Raw genomic sequence first — 20,459 nt, 5'->3', positions numbered from 1 at the left:
AATTGGATACTCCTGAGTAAATTGAACGGTCACCAGGCGTCCCTGTTTGTACTTGTTTATTTAGCCAATTCTCGCATTACTGTTTAAAACGATGTCAGAGAAAATGGAGGTTGACCTGACTGGAGTCAAACAAAGTAAAGGCGTGTGGCTTGTGAAGGTTTGTTTACCTGAAAATGATCAAATCACGACGTCATTTCATCTTCACAGACGTTCACAGGTGTTATCAGTTTATTGGTAACACACAGGCACTTCTTTGAAAAGTGATTTTTTTTAAAATAATTCACCTTACTTAAAGGTGTCGACTTGATCGAAGGATTGAAGCTACAGAACTTTTATTGCGCATTCATGTGGCGTGAGAATAATCGGAAAAACGAGCTTCCGGGTGCGGGTAACTTCACATGAACTTGGAAAAACGTTTTTTGTTGTTGTTGTTGTTGTTGTTGTGTTTTGTTTTTTAAGAAGTGCTCGTACTTATTGTTTTACGCTAGGTGTTTAAGCGGAATATGTTTGTGTGTTTGTGACCAAGAGAAAAAACAACTGAAGCATTGACTTTGTGCATTCACGTGGTATCGTAGTAATGGGGAGGGAAAAGATTAGCCCACTTGGAAGAATCGGAGCAAGATTTTAAGCTGTCCTTTATCAATATCTAAGTCTAATAAATATTTCTTGCAATACAAGAAGTACAAATAATTGTGACTTGAGAAGAAAATAAAGAGAAAAGGAATGCATATGCTTGATATTCAAAATAAATTAGAGGATGGCTTTGTGACTTATTCCCTTGGTTATTCATTGTTTAATTCCTTAACGGGTGAGCACTTCTCTCACAGATCATCTGAATATAAAATAAAATTTTAAATGACTGCAAATTTCCAGTAATAAAATAAAACATCTGTTTTCTGTAAATGAATCTTAATCCCAAATAACACATCAAAGACATTTTCTCCCTCAGTCCAGAAAGTTTAAGATGAAAACATTCATAAAAATAAGTATAGAAAATGTAAAGATAATGATGTTATACTCAAGAAGTGGTTTCAGCTTTTCGTCAGGTATCTTGGACTCATACCTCTGGGATTACATCAGAAACTGTGTTGTTTTCCAACTTCAAGGCGGCAGCTAATGGTGCTAGCTCCCAGTGCATGTGATACTTATGATTAGAGCCCTTTGATAAGGGGACTAAACTAGCCATTTGATCATCTATCGATATCTGTATTTAAAACAGCAGCAATGGGAGAAACGTCCTTCAACCATGCTATGACCGCCAATGCATAGTTCACCCTAAAGATGCACATCGGGTGTGTTATTGCATTTAACCAGGACAAAAACAAAGTGACAGCAGATTATTTTAATTCATTTTATTTCCCTATACCTACCACCTATAGATCTCAGTCAGTAGGAAAAATATCAGCATATAAATTGGTCAACTAAAATTCAGGTAAACGCAACAGCCAGAAGAGCAACTCCCCCAAACATGAACGCACTCTTCTTATGATGCCTTTAAACTGGTGCATTTCTCTCCAGGTTCCCAAGTATTTATCTCAGCAGTGGGACAAAGCTGCAGAAAAGGGAGAAGTTGGAAAGATTGCCATTGGAAAGTAGGTACCTCAGTGTGGATGTGTCCATATTAGTTTTTAGTGTTAGTGCTGCAGTGATTAGCTGATTGTTCAGCAGCTGTTTTAAAAAGTATTTTTTTAACAAAAATGGCAGTTTTTGAATGTTTATATCATCATCATCATAAACTGAATCTTGGCTGTAGCTGTGGGAAAATTGTAATTATTGACTTATTGAGATTAATGAAATGTTAAATTATTCTGTTTTCTCACAATTCCGACAGGAAGCAAGGCAAAACAGAGGTGAGTCAGCTTTGGATGATTTGGTTTGTTGGTTAAATGTTTGAATAAAACACGCTGGTTTTTAACTACAATGAGATGACCTTTAAAGGCCTTTCCGCCTGTTTTCTTCCTGTTTTTTAGATCAGCAGGAATGGCTTGTTTCTAATGATATACACACCTTCATACTAAATCAAGTTAGTTTCATATTTTTGGACATGGGTATCATTTTTAATATTTAACTTGTGTACCAAATATTTGCACTTATCTTGTGAATTAATGACTTAAAGTGCAGACTCTGGTTTAATTTGAGGGTTTTAGGAATTACACCTTGTATAAGAAAAATTAAAAAATATCACAAAGTTGAAAACAGTTTTCTTGTTGGTGTCAAGTGTTTCAGGCTTCAGGTATTTATCGCCTGCAAAAGGTTTGTCAACAAAGTATTAAAAATAAAGGTTTTATTACCAACGTGTAAAATATTGTGTTTAAAATGACTTTAAAAGTTAATGCAATATTGTTGTTGAGAGTCTGCCCGTCATTTGAGCTGAAACTCGATTGTTTTTTATCTGCTGTGATGGCCTACAGAGCTGGAATGATTAAAATCGTGTCACTGTCCAAATATCCGCAGTCCCACCTATATATTCTATATTTAAAATCAAGATTATATCACAGCTAGCTTTGTGTAATTTTACTCTTTCTTTCTTCTATATTACATCCCATCACTGTCTGCTGCTGCTCTGACCCACCTCCCTCTGATGGATCGATATGATTTCAGTGCATCGTGTTTGACCTCCAGCTTTGTTTCTCAGGTATGTTTCAGCCTCAGTGACGAGCTGATAGCCTTGGATGCTGTGGGGGAGAACGATGCATCACTGGAGGTCCCAAAGGATCATCCCTTCACAATGCACCCAGTGGGTGGACAGACCATGGCAGTCTTCAGCCACAGTAACACAGGTCAGTCTAAACCAGCTGTTCCAGCCCTCGTCTCCGTGCTGCTTTCGTGCCGGATCATGAAGCCATCTGGATCATGTTTGGTAGCTGGCTCAAGGGTTCAAACTGAAATAGATAGACAGTGCATGTGATTCCTGCAGGGTGGTGCATAATAAAGTCGAGAAAGATCGGCTTTGATATAAGAGGGAGAAAATATAAAAGTTCTGTTTTATTTAATAATTAAAGAAACTTTTTTTGGTTTTGCTTTCAATACGACCGAATCCTTCCTGCATATTCAGAGCAACAACTAAACAATCGTGATGCTTTTTTGTTTGCAGTGTTCGTAACAGTGCACATAAGGATTCCTGAATCAGCCTACAAGTGTCTTTCCACTTTTAAGAGGTTATTAAGAGAGAGGTGCAGCAGAGGTGGAACAAACGCGTCTTAATTTTGACCAGGAGATTGACTCTGGGGCCGTTAGACTTCTTTTAAATGAGACCCACTAAGGCCATTTCCAGCTCTGTATTTTTATTCTTGGATTCTATTAAAGTGCTTTGCATAATTCACAGTTTTCAGATTTAACAATGTTATACAAGGCCTTGGTGCAGTCCTGTTTTAGCTCTTGTTTTAAGGAGACCCTTGTTTTTCAGGTAGCTTTCTTTTTATTGGCTGCTACTCACAAGCAGAATTGACTTGGCTGGTGAGTTATTACGCACTCATTAGCTGGTTCCAGCTTCCATGGTCACCGTCCCACTGTCTGTATCCACACTTTTCCTGGGGCTAGTTCATCCTGCCCTCCAGTTCTTCTTACAAAAAGCGTCCCACTGTGCTTTTCATATACCACACCCGGCCACAAGCCAGCGAGCTGTGCTTCTTATGCATTTAAAGTTGGAGAATAGATTGAGATTGTTGAGGCTCAAAGACCTCTAGTCATTTACTTTGCCCAGTAAAACAGAAAGACTTGGCTCCAGGGATCCTGAAGGGAATCAGTTGCTTGAGAGATCGATTAGTCTTTCACTTCAAATCAGGTCAGGGGAACAATTTGCACGTCAGGACCACTTTGGGTCTTCACCAGAGCCTGGCTTTGCAGAGTTAGGCGAGAATGTAACGCGTATGGAGAATTCACAGCAAGCAAGTAGGCATCGTGCGCACTGCCTCCTGTGAGCTGTACCCAGACAGCAGCTTCATCTAAACCTCAGCTAAAGTGAGACCACCTCTGTGCAGACTTGATTTTATCTGTTATCTGTTATCTGGAGTTCATGTGTGACAACAGCTTAAATTAGGTTTAGTTACAAAAACAACTATGTTATGGTTAGGAGAAGTTTAAAATACAATTTTTTTTTTTTACTCTGTTAAAATGTTTAGAAAGCTCAATTTTCAAGGTCAATGGGGCGCAGAGTCGTTTTCTGAGGTAGCGTTGTCTGATTAAGAAAAGAGAAGTTGTTGTATAATCAGAAAAACAGGAAAAATGTGGTTTAGATCCAAGGCAGGCATCAGCATTAGAGTAGCTTCCTTGCACACTTGCAATATATTATGCTAATGCTGTGGAATGAGTTCCAGTCAAAGCAACCATAAAAGCCATTTTCTGGTTCCTCTAATTGTAAAGTATTGATCGATCGGAGAATAGAAAGAGAAAAGTCTTTGAGCTGCCATGTTGACGACTAATATAAGGGGGAAGAAAAGCTGGGAATCTACTCAGGATGTGACATTTAAGTAGCCTTCGAGTCTCTTAGGTTTACTTGCACTGATGGAAAGCTGTTTTTGATATATTCTGCACTGATTGCACTGTAAAATTCATGAGGATACTCGGAGAGCGGCTTCTGATTTGTGGAGGACGTTCGCTGCCAGGCACGATGTGTCATACCCCGTCTGAGCCAAAGGGATTTGTTGGGATTTGCATCAGACCAAGGGCTTAAAAATAGCTGCAACTGTATGGTTTGGTGTCTGGGAGTGTGTGAACCATGAATTACAATAGATTAGAGTGTTAATTTTAAAGGGATAACTTTATTTTAACACTTGAACAAGTCGAGTGAATCAAAAGTAAAGAACAATGAACTGGATTTTAATTAACATTTCTAGGCAATACAAAGGGGAATAACTGAAAGTTAAATTATTAGAAAATGGAAAGAAAAGCTCCCTGACGTGGAATAAAAGAATTTTTTCTCAGTTCAGTGAAAACTTCCATTTAGTGAAAAGGTAAATAAATGGCAGGGGGTGGGGTGCTCAAATCAGCAAAATGTCAAGAGCAATTCTGCAGCTCCCAGGGTGCCGGTGCTCAGTAACAACGAAATAACTGTTTGTGGTGGTGGTGCTTTTTTTGTTTTGTTTTGTTTTGTTTTTTTTTAACCCCGATAAGGGGGCACGCATTTGGGTGGTGGTGTATTTCGAGCGCTCCCCGGGCGTTACCAGATTAGTTTTGACTGGAGACCAGAAGTCTGTCCAGAGTGGAAGGTGTGAATCCGAATGGAGCAGTGAATACATTTCGTGGGCAGTTTGGAGAGAAAAAGAACTTTTTTTTTTTTTTTTTTTTTTTTGTGGGGTTTTTTTTTCCCCAGCAACACGACAGATAAAGCTTTTTTTTTTTTTTTTTTTTTTTTAATATTACATTCTACAGCAAAGAAACAGAACAGAAACACCTCACCGCAAGTAAATTTTAACTTAATCTTTGAAGATATTTTCAGAACACTAATTGGAAAAACAAAGTTTTAATGCTTGGTTACTTTAATGTAGGGTTACTGCAGCTCCTGACCCTTTTCTTTTGGACTTTGAAACCTGAAGTGATACCTGAACATAAATATAACAAAAAAATATTACGGGTGAAAGCCTGAAACTTTTACTGGCTTTTCTCACCATAAAAATGAACCAGGGGACAGATACCTAAAAAATATCTGAGTATTGACTAGATAAAATACAGAGTTGCATATTTGAGTGCACACTAATAAAAAAAGGACAATTTCTGAATGGTTTACAGCTTTATTTATAAAACACACAGCGTACTTTCTTAATCACAAAATTGAAGAAAATATATTGAATTTAACCTTGAGATCCACTTTATAGACAAGCATATTCCCCTGGAGGAGTCTAATAATTCAGGTTAAGATTAAAATGTACTAAGAGGCATTAAAACGCACATATATAACAGTTGTCATATGTACAAATAAATAAATAAAAACCATTAAGCGTAATGAAAAAAGAATTAGTAACTCATTTCATGTGAGTAGCCTTGCAAGGTCTACTTGCCGTGTTCACATACTGCGATTAGGAGCCTGTATTATTGTAGGGTAACAATCCTACAGTAATACAGAGAAAACCCTAACAATTAGATGGCCCTCTCTAGCTACAGTGGGAAAGAAAAACTCCCTTTCAACAGGAAGAAACCTCCAGCAGAACCAGGCTCAGGGGAAGCAGCCATGTATAGAATGGCACAATATTTGGACTTATTTTCAGAAGTTTTATAACTCTTTCCATGGATAAAGACTTACCACATGGTCATTCAACAGAATAATGTAATAAGTAGCTTTTTCAACTATTTATGTCATTAAAAAATTCAGTTTTTACAAGTGGTCCACAGTGTGAAAAGAGAGAGAGAAAAAAGGGTGAATACCATGTGAATTAACAAAAACTATATAGTAGCCTTTAAACTTTTGTTTTATAATTACAGGACAATCTGGGCAATGATGAGATTTACTCGTCCGGCCTGCCTAAGATCAGAATGGGCTGTATGTGGCCCACGATATTTGACATCCCTGATTTGGATGGTCGAGCAGAAAGACCACAATAATCTGAGGTGGAATGACTCCAGAATGAGCTGATGTTGGACTGTGTCACAGAGAAACCAAAGCAGTGCTCCTGCTTTGTGTGACTGACTTGCAAATAGTGACTCAGCCCTGCAGCTTGTATACATGGGTGTCAGTAACAATAGATTTTAAGAGCTGGAGCTGACATGAAGATGGCGGTGTAGCCAAACCATTAGTACCAACACATTCACCGTGTCAAATTTGCAGACATGTTGGTCGTGTATAGTTTGCTGAAAAGGAAGGCAGTGTTCATAGAGTAAATTTACTACACGAGCGGTTCAGTTATAAGAATGGCTCCCACGTAAGCCAGACATGAGCTCATGTGTTTATATTGGTTGATACTAATTTATACTTTAATTAATAGGCTTCAACACCACAAGCACCATTGGGAAATCCTGTCCACGAGTCAAGTTATTTGTGATACTATATTTATGTCTGTCTGTGTAGGGTAAAGGCCTGAATAACAACCAACACAGACATGCTTGTGTGCAGTCTGTTGGCAACAGCAGCCGTTGGTGCTGCGCGGGGACAGAAAGGTGATAAGTTTATTTCAGTTTATAGTTCACCACGAAGAGAAAGAAGTGAAGAAAAACCATTAAAGATCAAGAAAGTTTACATGAGAACTCTGGAAAGTGGATTTTTTAAAATTGTTTTTAACACTCATTAAGCTAGAGGACCAATTACAGCACAGATGCAAATGTTAGTAGCCCTCAGACAAGTTGTTCCAAAAGACTTTAACACTGCCCCCTGGTGTGAGTCTACAGCTATAGCATGTAGAAATGTGAGGATCTAGATATCAAAGTAGCATTGCCACTAATGATGGACACTTTAAAACTTTAAACAGGTTCAAGCCAAAACTTTATTTGTTTTTTTTTTACTGCACGTTGACTTCATTTTTTTAGCCAAAGTATTAAAAAAAAGTTAATTAAAGTAAATCCCTGTTGTTTTAAATCTGAACCAGTCTTTCTTTCAATATAGGAAAATTTCACTTTCAATATTTATTTTCCAGTTCACAGAAACGAATCAATTCCCAAATCCTCCACAACTCATGTTTCCAAAAAACAAATATGTCCTCCAGCATTTGAGAGTATTATGCAACCCTTTTAAATGTTTTAATGGGACCCTGTGTGCCCGTGTAGGAAAGAAAATTCAATTTTGGTAAAGAGATAATAGTTTAGGCCATTAGACTGACGGTGATGCAGCTTTTGTAGTTTTGCCTCTGTGCACCGTCGCTGTGGATTTTAAATCGAACAATAAAAATGCGACTGAAGTGCAGACTTTTAGCTTTAATTCAAGGAGTTTAAATAAAGTGATGCATTAACTGTTTGGCAGCATTTTGACAGATAGTCCTCCATTTCTAGCAGCTTGAAAGCAATTTTTACAAAAGGTTTGTTTGTTTTTTAATACTTGCAGTCATTTTTGCCTGAAGTCTAGAACCTCCTTTGAAATGCTGTACCGTGCCTTTTCTCTTTAGTAACTGAAAGACATGCTGTATTAGGTTGAGATCGAGTAACAAACATGTAGTATATGTTTTTGTTTTTTTATCTGTTCGAACAGTTTTGCAGCATTTGACTAAATTATTCACATTCTGGGATCTTTTAGGTGTTTCTGTGCTGCGGAGCTGGCAATTGCACTCAGTCCTTTTAAGAATGCACCTGGTTGTTTATTTGGACACTCCTAAAGTCATTCCTCTGTCTCTAGTTTATTAGGTTATTGGTTTATTTTTGGTTTTTCAGCTTGGAGATAGCTTCCTTCACTTGCATTAGCATCTCTTTGAACCTCGTATTGAGAGTTGCCAGCAAACAGCTACAAAATGCAAGTTTAATATTTAGAATCAACCCCAGATGTTTTTTTTAAGCTTAAAAAAGAAATGAGGTACCAAGCCTCACTTGGCCATAAAACTGCCTGTCAGTTGTCCAATGACTTTAGAGCATCTGAAAATAATGACTCTGTATAAAAAGAAAAACTCTTTCTTAAACAGTTAATGCCATACTTTTGTTGAAATCCTTTAAATAAAGCTGAAAGTCTCTACTCAGTCACATCTGTAATATTTAAAATCCACTGTGGTTGTGCACAGAGGCAAAATTGCGAAAAATTGTCATGGTTCAAAACCTTTTGGACCTAATTGTGTTTATGAATATTTGCACTATCCCCAAATCACAGAATAATAATTAATATCGACGTTATCAGCCATCTCTGTCTCAGAAAACTATTACCAAACTGTAATGAAAATTAAAATAAAGCGTTGTCCTTATCGAGGTTTATTCTATCACCGCCTTCACGCACTTTAGATGCACCCACACTTGCATGTGCATGTTAATACCTCCTACATGTGATAATGGATATTTCAGTTTCTCTTTTTCAAGGCTTTTTTCTGTTTGTTCAGTCCTTTATTAAAACCAGAAACAGAAACACTTTAATATGTGCTGAAGTGAAAATTTTCAGCAGAAGTTTAGAGTTGTAATTTTTTTTAATAATTTTTTTTATTTTTTAAAGAGAGAAACATTATTGCGTTAGTCTGCAGCAGCAGAAGCAGCAGTGGGTGGGCACAGGTGTCAGAGGATCACCAGGATTATAATCTTATGTTTGTGAATGTGGAAACGGCACAGGAGGCGTTTAAACCTCTTCATTTTTTTCTAGAAGGTGTTGGTGCTCCAGATGGCTGGCCTGACTGCCAGAGTGCACTGGAAACAAGACGTAGGATAATGTCCTCTGAGATGCGGTGGTGTGTAGTCTCTATTTACCTGACCGGCGCTCAGCTCCACCCCCACTCGCCCACAGGAAAGGTGTACTGTATGACACCGGTCTTCCACTCGCTTCCCCACAGTCTCGCACTCCGAAGCGCACACGTACAATTACACAGCAGCTTTCCAGCCGTAACCGTACCTGCGCACGCACGCACGCCTGCACGGGTTTGATCTGCACTTGCACTCTCGCTCTCACACTTTTTGCCTCACCTACTCAAATGTTAACAGATTCTTGACACCTCGGCCAAAGCAGGTTCAGGCTATATTTTGAAATAATGGATTTTCTGTGTGATACATTTGGGAAATTATATAATCAGCCATTGGCATTTAAATTTCCACTATATTACCTTCTCTTGACTCCTTTTAGAGATCGCAGTGGGTTTGAATCCTAGTTAAACTCAATTTAATCAATGTTTGCAGTCATTGTAGATGTCGCATGTTTATAAATTGACCTTTTTTAAGTACAGTTGGTCTGAACTAACTTAAAGGCAGAGACGATGTCATTAATTATATCATGGCTGCAGTTCTAGTCATCACTACTAAAGTGAATTGTAACTGAATTTTATTTTCAGTTACAGTTTTGGCTTCCAAACATTAATAAATCGAGAGAAACTGACTGTTGTGCTTTGTTTTGAAAAAGTTTTCCTGTTTTGTCTTTGAGCGCATCCTTTTCATTTGCTTTGCTTTCAAATTCTCTTTCTACCAGACTGTCGCATGGTGACTTCAGTTCACATTTTATTATTTATTTTTAATTTGAGTTGTAATTAAGGTTTAAGGAAATATGCTCAATTACAAAGCTATGTTTCATCTCTTTAATGAATCCACTGAGAGTAATTTTGTTTAATAAATACATATCATGTTTTTTTTTTCTTTGGTCATAATCAGTCTTACTGCACAGCTGGATTACTGTCAGACCTACACGTGCTGGTATTATTATCCACAGAATGTCATCAGCTATAGATCCTTATATAGAAAAGTCTTTGATCAGACTCAGCTTTGTATATTTACACATCAAGGGACATGAACTTTTTCCTTACCCTCATTGTACTCAGTAGAATAGACAAACAGAAAATAACAAGTATAGCATATTTATATGTATATTTGTATGTGCATTTGTGCAGAGTGGAGATTGGGATAAATTATGGACTAACTGGTTACTATACATGCATGAGGACTGGACAGTGTAGATATGTATGACAAAGCAGAAGTACAGGATGTTGAAATTGCAAGATTTTAAGAAACTAAATACTAAAATGATACCTTTTAGAGTGAGAAAATATCAGAAGCGGCATTATTACTAGTCTTAATTTAATAACAATTTATTCCCTTAAAATCTTGTGATTCAAGTGTACTTACTATTTGCAATCGAGTTTATTTTATTTGGTTGGTTGATTTGGTTGATTTGATCATTTGTTTAGTTTTCAATAGTTTCGATGTCTGACTGCTCCCTTTAGGGATCATCTCTGTGATATATTATCATTATTAACGCATGACGATGGCCAAAAATCAAACTCCAGTCTTCAAACTGGGAACCCTCACACCTGCTGTATGTGGTCCGGCTCAGTTCATGACACACTAACTCTAAACTTGATTTCCAGTTGTGACTGAAGTGACTATTTATCACTGACAAACATCTATCTAAAAACCTAAAAAAAGGTGTTATTCAGTTGAAGAATTGGAATAACGCTATATAAAACTGTGTGGCAGTGATATGCAAATTACATTGTGACGCAAAAGCGTTTCTTCCATTTAACGTCCCAGAGTTGGCTGGGCCTGCTTGATCCATCTCTGCTTGTAAGGAAATATGTAATTTAGCCAACCACGCAGTGTCTAATCCATATAATCCAAACATTTCAGACTCTGTATAATGCATTCCTCCACCTCTGCTATACAAGTATGCACTGATCCAACAATTGTAAAAGGTTTTTAATTGTGACCATTCATGATTGATACGAGCACAAATGGTGCCTGACATGCCTTTTGTCCTGTAAGGCTGCTAGCTAAATGTTCCTCCATTATTTCCCCTCTCGTTGTTCTGCTTTGTTCCGGCAAAAAGAACCAGGTATTGATTAAGAGGTTGCTAAGCAACAGGCTTAGCTGCCACAGTAGCGTGCAGAAGAGAAAAGAAAAGCCAGATGTAATGTGCTGCTCTGCTACAGTAGAGTCTGTGTGAAGCTTTCACTCCGACTTTGCAGTCCTTGAGTTCTTTGAAACTATTGAAAACCACAGAACAGTCTGTCCTCTTATTATCAGTGTTTACACAGCTACAGGATTCACTTTGAGTTCTTTTATAACTTTGCACACTTGTTGAAACACTCGGGTGTGTAGTCCCTTTTCCTTCTTGTATGTTCTGGTTCGCTTTACAGTCTGTTGAGACTATTAATAATAAAATGTCTTTTCTGAATAGATATTTTATTTTGTAGGATTGACTCTACCGCTCTTGTGCGGTGTAATCGTGCAATTCTGAACCCCGTTAGTGTGTTTGAATAAATTTTCTTGTAAAAACATTTTAATGCTAATCTATGCTTTAATGCTCCTAAAACTGATAAAGTTAACTTCTAATAAGCTCACACCTGCATACAACAGTCCTTTACCTGCATTTGTTTATGAAACTAGAGTTGACTCCTCTTGTTTTAAAAAGTTAGAAAATATCTGATCACTTGATTAGATACAGAAAAGTGCAGGTAGCCCAAAGTCAAGAAGATGTGTAGCTCTGAAGGTAACTATTGATCTTTGAATCCAAACCCTGCACTGCTGACGAGTGAGGAAGTCGATGCAGAGCTTTGCAGATGCTGCTCTTCTTGTGGTTTCCTGCTGTCTCCTGACACTTGAAGGCACCATTAAAAATATGTGGAAGTCAGTAGGGCTGTGCGATATGACCAAAATCTCATATCCCGATATAAGAATTCTATCGTCCCGATAACGATATAAATCACAAAAATGTAACATTTTCTGTGAATCTCGGGCAGCTCGACTTGTGTGAAGTGTTTCCAGCTGCGCGTCCTTTACCCGGAGTCGAGTGTTTTAACCGATGCATGAAACTATACATTTTTAGACATAAGTTGTAACGGCCGCCGTTTTCTTTGTATTTATTACACGGTCTGCTGCGGGGAAAAGCCTGTTCTAACGTTTGAGTCTAAGGTTTATTTTTTAGCACCTGGCGGCTCTTTTTTACTTCTCATCCGTAAATAATCTGCTCTTTCACGTGATTCAGTTTATTTTGAAAAGTCTCAACAGGGTCTTGAGCTTTATTGTGAAAGGTTTATGTGGAACATAAACAAGCGGACACGCGAAGGTGTTACCGTCGCTGTTGCTAATGACAACGCGTAAAAACAGGCGCTTGTCGGTCAGCAGTGTGGTTATATTACATATAAGAGAAAGAGAGAACTTTAATAAATTAACATAGCCACTACAGTGACCATCAGAACGACGAATAAATATTGCCATAAACAGTTTACTTTGCGACACCACGAAACAAACGATAGCGTAAAATGAAACGATAGATGTTTTTATATCGTCATCAGAGATATATATATATATATATATATATATATATATATATATCGTTATATCGAACAGCCCTAGAAGTCAGAAACATGGGTTTAAAGGTGTTTGCGATGTTAGCTGTCACATAAGTTATTTGCTTTTCAGAATTTTATTTTCATAATTCTTTCTTATGTTTTCATTCCCTGTTCGTGCATGCTTACTCTTGCTCAGTGGAGAGGACGGTGCACAAATCATTTACCGTTTTGATTTTTCTTTCTTTTTCTTAGTGATTAACTTTTTGAGCTTTGTTGTGTTTTCTCCTTTTTGGTGGTGATAGCAACCTGTCCGTCTCTTTTAGTTTAATTAATAATTAAAACCCTTAATTTATTGCCAGTTTCGCCTCCTCCTTGCCTAATTTCCTTTCGACATGGATACGTTTGTTAATTTAAAACATTCCCTAGACTTTTAGGGAAAAGTAACAAATGTACACACTGTGTTGTTTGGTTCTTTGACTTCTGTCTTGCTGGTAGATGAAACTGTGAGTGCTGAATATAGAACTCTTCTATAATCGTGGGCAAGGATAAATTCTGAGATGATCTGTTTAGCAAGTAAACAGTGTTTGATTTTTCACCTGCCATGTGTGTTGCCTGCTGTTTTTGGAGAGAGGAAGTTGAAGATGGAGCTGCCTGGCAGGAGGAAAAGCGGAAAACTTAAGAGGAGGTTCATGGAGCTAATGAAGAACGACATGCGGAGGGTTGGTGTGACAGAGGAGAATGCTAAGGATGGGATGAGATGAAAGCTGATGATTTGCTCTGGCGACCCTTAAAGGGAGCAGCTGAAAGAAGGCGATCTGTGTGGCCTGCTGTCCACTGTATTAAAATAACAGGTTTAATTTTTATCTGAAAAACTAGTTAATGACAATAAACTCGAGTACCAGTCCAAAGCATCAGCACACCTCCACATTTGCGGATCTCTTTGTTGTGGAGCTGTATATTAACACTTTAGATGAACAGCTTTGTACACTCTCAACCAGGTCATCACCTGGAAAGCTTTACAACAGCCATGAAGGAGTTCTCACATATGCTGAGGACTTATTAGCTGTGTTTCACTCACGCCAGCTCATCCCAAACTCTTAGTTGGTTTCGGTTCCTTTTTTTTTTTTTTTTTTTTTCGGTTAAAGTGATTTTTTTTTAGGAGCCAGATCAACTGATGCAGCACTCCACCACAGCCCCTGCAGAGCCCAGAAGTCTGTTTTTAGGCAATGTCCAAACAAATAATAGTCCCCCTAAACACAAAAGTCAATTACGGTGCTACGAAAACACATAGCTTTGTTTGTAGAGACATTGTAACAATGTGTCAATGTCTTTTAGTGTTTAATATTATCCCTACAAAGATTCCACTTACGTTTTATAAAAAGTAATATTTCAGTTAATACAGATATAATCATTCTACCAGACAGGCTGCAGGAGGACATTTAATACACGTGACAGACATGAGTGCCGGTGGCAGCCCTGCCAGTTCTGGTGACTGTCAGTCAAGCTGCACAGGCGCTGGGCTGTGGGCACAGGTCCCAACTTGAGGACGTAGGGCCCTCGTGCTATCTCCATGGAGTCTGTTTCTGACAGTTTGGTCACAAACATGCACATGTGTAGCCCCCTGGAGGTCGTGTCTTCGGGCTCTGACAGTGTTCCTCCTGCTCCTTCTCACACAAAGGAGCAGATGCCAAACGTGCTGCTGGGTTGATGCCCTTCTATGGTCCTGTTCAGCTCTCTCCTCATATTACAGCCTGTCTCCTGTTGTCTCATGGTACCACACTCTTTGAAACTGGGGTACAGAGAAAACCTTATGTCGGCACATATGGGAGTGTTTGTGTTTTTGAAGGAGCTGGAGTAGCTGTGCAGCCTCAATAGGCTGCAGATATCATCTCAGGCTACCAGCAGTAATGAAAAGCAAAACGACAGAAAAATCAGTCTGGAGGAAAAAGGAGAAAGCTATAGTCTGTGGCCACCGCCTGCAAAACAATCAAACCAGGTGAAATGGATTCACAGTGTTTCCTGCCTGGACAGTGATTTCCCTGAAGGTTAACAAACTTTGTTATACCGTAAAGATGGTGTGTTTCCTTTAGTTCAAAGAACAGTACTGTATCAAGCTGTGAAGGCTTCAGACCACAAATGAACGTATTTCTAAAGTCTGTGTGCTTTAGTAATAGATTTATTTATGCTGAAATGATATCAAGTATGTCACAAAGTTTGCTAAACACTGGGAAGAGCTTGAAGCAAAGGAAGCAGTTGCGGTGTATCTGGTTTGTTATATTTTAAGGAGCTTATCTTGAATGTGTCTGTGTTTCGTTGTTGATGAGATGTTATGTCACTGTGTAATTTGTTGTAGTGCGTCATCACAATGCTGAGAACTTTCTGTTGAGAAAGATAACCCAGGAAGAAAAGCAGCTGGCAAAGGTGATTTCAGTGACTTTGAACATGGCACAGGGTGGTGGTTGGTGCCACGCAGGCAGAAACTCCTGATCTGTTGAGATTTTACAAACAACCATCTCTAGAGTTTATACAAAATGGTCTGAAAAAGAGAAAATATCCAGTGAGCTGCAGTTCTCTTGTTGAAAATGAATTGTTAATGCCAGAGGTTAGAGGAGAAGTTGCCAGGCTACTCTGAGCTGATTTGAAGGCTACATGGATTACAGAAGCAGAAGACGGCACAAGGTGCCACTCCTGTGGGCAAGGAACAAGAAACTGAGACTACTGTTTGCATGCACTCACCAGAATTGGACAACAGAAGACAGGAAAAATGTTTCCTGGTCTGATGAGTAGTGTGCTGTGTGAGGGATAGCTTCTTAGCATACTTTGGTACTCTGGTACCAACTGAGCATTGTTTAAACTCAAAGACTCATGTCCATCATTTTATTGCACCTGCTTCCAGCAGAATAACCAGGCATGTCACAGAGCTCAAATCATTTCAAACTGGTAGTCAGATTGTCTCCACTGTCACCAGATCTCAATCCAATAGAGCACATTTAGGATGTGGTATAAAGGGAGATTCACGTCATGGACATAGAGCCGACAACATGTCATGTCAACATGGACCAAAATCTCTGAGGAATGTTTCCAGCACCTTGTTGAATCTGTTTCATGAAGAAAAGGGGGACATACCTAAAATGGTCATCTCAGGCACAGGAGCCTGGCTGTGAGCGCAGGGGTTTCCACCACCTGCTATTCATACCTTCTGTCTGAGAGGGGCAGCCAATCAGAAGAAAGCTGGCTTAAAGGGAGCATAGCTATAAACACGTGTTTTAAATTTTAGGCCACATGTGAACTGAGGGGCTACACAAAATAAGAAGTATCTTTAATTATCAAGAGAACATTTAAAGAGATGAAATATGGAGCTAGAAATGAGCATAAATCATTTTAAGTGCGAGTGCAGATGGATTCTGGGCAATATTTGTCATTGCTCACACCAACCAAGTCATTCTTGGAGGAACGGACGGAGGAAGGCATTTGAAACTGTGTCTGTAATGGCGATCGTTGCTTTAGGTTTTCTAAATGCCTACTACTGTGATTCATTATGAGAGCATCTATAAAACCAGGGCCTCCTCCCACTCTGCAGCTCCATATTTAAGATGTGACCCTGTGTGTTGGAGTGCGACAGCTTGATAAAGTCACCATCTGTAGTCTGACTGATAAATACTGATTGGCTTGGCTGTTGTTCCGAACAGGAAGCATGCGTTTACAACAACAATATCAGATCTCCGAGAGAGACAAAAGTGGAAATGTGGGCAGCGATTCAGAGGGCTGTGAGCAGGCTAAATATAAAGCAGAAATTGTCCTGTGTTGTTATTTGAAATCCCTGTTGCACAGTAGCATCACGCTCAAAAGTTCTGGAAGCGCGCAGGCTGCTGGTTGGATCCCGGGCAGACTGTCGTAGGTGTTTTATTGAAGGAGTGCGGGTGGCTTAGCTTTATAGGTTCATTCCACCAGTGTGGTTTATGAATTGCTGAGGCTTTAGAGAGGAATATCTCTTGACTGGATACCTCTTGAAAAAAAGCATGGCTTTGTAGTTAGATGACACTAACAGCCGATGCTTGGTTATATCTGGCTTCATTCAGAAGCGTTCAGCAGGCTTTCCAGTATGAATTGTTTGTATTCATCTCCAGCTTTCAGCCATCCTCTCGCCATGCTAGAAGTTGTGCACGAATAGTGGAAAGGCTGGGCCGTTTCCTTGGCTGACGTCAAGGAGCAGTCTTTCTGTGTTTTGTTAGGCGAGTCAAGGCTGCGGTAAGCCAGTGGGGAGGCTTCCCAGCTCCCTCCGCCTGCTTTCACTGGGCTCAAACCTCTTGGGCATCCTTGCAGTCAGGGCTGGTTGAAGCTGTCAGCTCTCTCCTTTTGCACTGCTCTCTCGCAGCGCAGAGCATATCTCTGAAAATATAATGTCACAGGTATTGTTGGAAGTAATTTGTTCGCAAGCTGACATTTGTTTTGCTGTGTTTATGTGTCTGGAGACCCTCACTTTCAGCTTTGTGCTTTTATTTCCTCCTTTGTCTCCCTCCTCTCATTTATTCGGGTCACGTTTGGGCTGGTAGCTGCACATCGGGAGCGTAAGAATCCATTGTTACCAATCAACACATACATTTTAAAAGCTCATGCCACCCCACTGCGTAGGAATGAAAAACATATTTAGTGCCTGCTCAATTGCTTGCAAGTTAAGCAGAATCGTGAAAGCACCGCCTCATTTAAATGCACTCAGTGCCTAGTTTATTAGGTACAAATGGTTCAAACTAATGCATCAGTCCTGCAGTAAATCCCTCTGTGATGAAAGTGTTATATTTCTGTTGAAAGTGTTGTAGATTTGCGTTAACTGAATTAATTTTTTAAATTAAAGAGTGTGGTTTGTGGTGCTCTTTTCAACTTTGTTGAATTATATAGAGAGGTGGTGGTGGGGTTTGCTGTGTTGTTGTTGGGGTTTTTTTTTTTTTAGCCTCTGTGATATAAATGGTTTGGACAGTTTCAGCTAAGTGCACTTGGTGATGGCGTGTGCAATTATGCCTAAAGAACAAATGCATTTGGATTATTTATGTGAAAAACATGTTTATATAAATTACATGTAACCAAGAGGAATGGTGTCATATAGCCAAAACCATAGACTGTATTTAAAAGATGGATGTCATCACCATGATATCACCCACTGGTTTGAAAAGTCCTGTTTTCCTTCTAAAAACAGGAATTCTCATATTGTTTTTAGAAGAAGGTGGAGTGCTAAGTTGTCTGCTCACAGTTGCAGGCTTGTTTAGTAGGATGCACCCACTGTGTATGTTAGAGTTGTGGAAATGGGGGATGACTTTGTGGATCGTTAGTGGTCAGTAACTCGCAATTCAAAGCAATTTTTCATCTTATTTTCCGTTGATGGATTAAATTAATATGATTATAATGGTAATAAATTAAATCTGCCTCATTGCAGTTTTCATGTCTCCTTTTCTGCACATAAATGACACAACACAGACCCACAGCCCAGGTGTGTGTGTGTGTGTGTGTGTGTGTGTGTGTGTGTGTGTGTGTGTGTGTGGGGCAACATGCAGCCATTATCTGCCATTATCATTATAACATTATCTGTAAATGAGAGCAAGCAGAGGATGTTTCTGACTGCTGATTTGATTTTAAAATTAGTTTAATGTGACGATACTTGGAGGGACGGTCCTTTATCTTGTCCCCTTTTTTTTAAAAATTCTTAACTGGATGTTTTTGTTGATTATAATAATAAAAAAATTGCATTTTAAACCATTTAAAACTTAGAGAAAAACAGACTAGATGAGTCAGTAGAACTATAGGTGTGAGGTAAAAACCTACAGACTCATGTCTCAGACAGTCTGGGCCACAGAATAGTAACAATCAATATAATTCATAAGATCCATCCATCCATCCATTTTCTTCCGCTTATGCGGGGCCGCGTCGCGGGGCAGCAGCCCAAGCAGAGAAGCCCAGACCTCCCTCTCCCTAGCCACCTCCTCTAGCTTATCCGGGGGAACACCAAGGCGTTCCCAGGCCAGCTGAGAGATATAATCTTTCTAGTGTGTCCTGGGTCTGCCCTGGGGCCTCCTACCGGTGGGACATGCCTGGAAAACCTCCCCCAGGAGGCGCCCAGGGGGCATCCTTGTCAGATGCCCGAACCACCTCAACTGGATGTCCCAATTGCCAGTCTTGGTAGCCGGGGATCGGCCCGCCAGGGCCTCCGTTCCTGGCCGCCGCCCGACTCACATTGCACTCGAACCCTACGATGCCTCCTGCGGGTGGTGGGCCTGCAGGAAGATGGGCCCATGTCCCTTTTTCAGGCTGTGCCCGGCTGGGCCCCATGGACTTAGGCCCGGCCACCAGACGCTCGCCCTCGGGCACCCTCCCCGGACCTGGCTCCAGGGCGGGGCCCCGGTAACCCTATCCCGGGCAGGGTGAACTGTTCCCTCGATAGTCTTTTCATAGAGGTTTTCTGATGTAATTCATAAGATATTTGCATTAAAAATTCTTTGAACGTGACTCCACAAATCCAATCAAGAGGTCTAGTTTTATGACTGTTCAACTGAAGCAAAGCTACCGGTCCTGTGCGCCTACCTGGCACTCAAAGCAACCTCTAATAATGTATAATTCAAACCCTTAATAAGGTAAAAATGTTATTTTAAATAGAAAGTCAAACTCTTGAGATTAAGAATCTTTGTGAAAGTGTCCTGGGCTCACATTAACCCACAAAGTGGCATTAAACCAGCAGATTTATTTGAAAAAATTAAGGCCCCAAAAGGCTAACCCAAAAGCTGAGTTGAGTTTGACATAGCAATTTTGTTTTTAGAACTGAACACTACCAAACTACCAAAAAGTAGCTCATCTGAGCTTACCCACATGACCAACTCGCACAACTTGCAAGCCTTACAGGTTGTCAATTTCCAACCAAGTAAATCATTAAGTTGACCTTGAAGATTTTAGTTGATTGTTAACATGACCCCACTCTACACCCCTACAAAGTTTTTCGTGCTATCATGTTTACAAACTGAATAACACGCACACAAAAAGCTACAAAAACATAACCTCCTTGGTTTAGGTTGTGAACATAAAGTCATATTCAGTAACGCTTAAACTCACAATTTAACCAGTTCTCTAATCTGAAAATGGTTTATTTGGGACATATGACATGAGGTTTGTATTTCCACATAGACTCTTGCAAAAAACATTGGCTTCCTGTTTAGACCCAGAATCAACATCCATCTTTTATATACAGTCTTCTGTTTTTAACATGACTCACTTTTGGAGCCAGCCTCAAGTTTTTTAAACTCTTCCTTGTTCACTGAATTTTTCACCCCCGAGGTTGGTGTTTGGTTAAATTGTATAAAACACTAATAAATATGAGCACTTAATTGTAAATTATCTGATTCAGTTACATATAGGGGATACATGGACGCAGTATGCCATTGTAGCTTTACATCACTGAAATATTGGCAATATGTTTCTATTACCCAGAGCATTAGGACAGGTGGGTGGTTTGTGCCTCTCTGTGCATAAAAAAAAGCTACTGCAGAGAATGAAAATCAAAATATGTGGATTAAAATTAAACTTTTTTTTTTTTTTTTTTTTTTTGCACCCTGCAGGTTTCTCAGAAATGCAGATCTCACATTTGTTTTTCCCTGTAGT

At 39.4% G+C, this 20,459-nt stretch overlaps 1 protein-coding gene across 1 annotated transcript in view; it reads left to right on the top strand.

The window, feature by feature from the left end:
• Positions 1–20,459, top strand: part of LOC101471877 (general transcription factor IIF subunit 2) — a 65,317-nt gene continuing 44,858 nt past the window's right edge. Inside the window, exons 1-4 of the mRNA XM_004555596.3 lie at positions 1–157; positions 1,519–1,592; positions 1,832–1,850; positions 2,636–2,780. Coding sequence (XP_004555653.1) covers positions 92–157; positions 1,519–1,592; positions 1,832–1,850; positions 2,636–2,780 — 304 coding nt within the window. The 5' untranslated portion in view covers positions 1–91. The remainder of the gene's footprint in view (positions 158–1,518; positions 1,593–1,831; positions 1,851–2,635; positions 2,781–20,459) is intronic.

Source organism: Maylandia zebra, linkage group LG16 (genome assembly GCF_041146795.1).
Source record: "Maylandia zebra isolate NMK-2024a linkage group LG16, Mzebra_GT3a, whole genome shotgun sequence".
NCBI lineage: Eukaryota > Metazoa > Chordata > Actinopteri > Cichliformes > Cichlidae > Maylandia > Maylandia zebra.
This window is presented reverse-complemented; position numbering and strand designations above follow the sequence as displayed.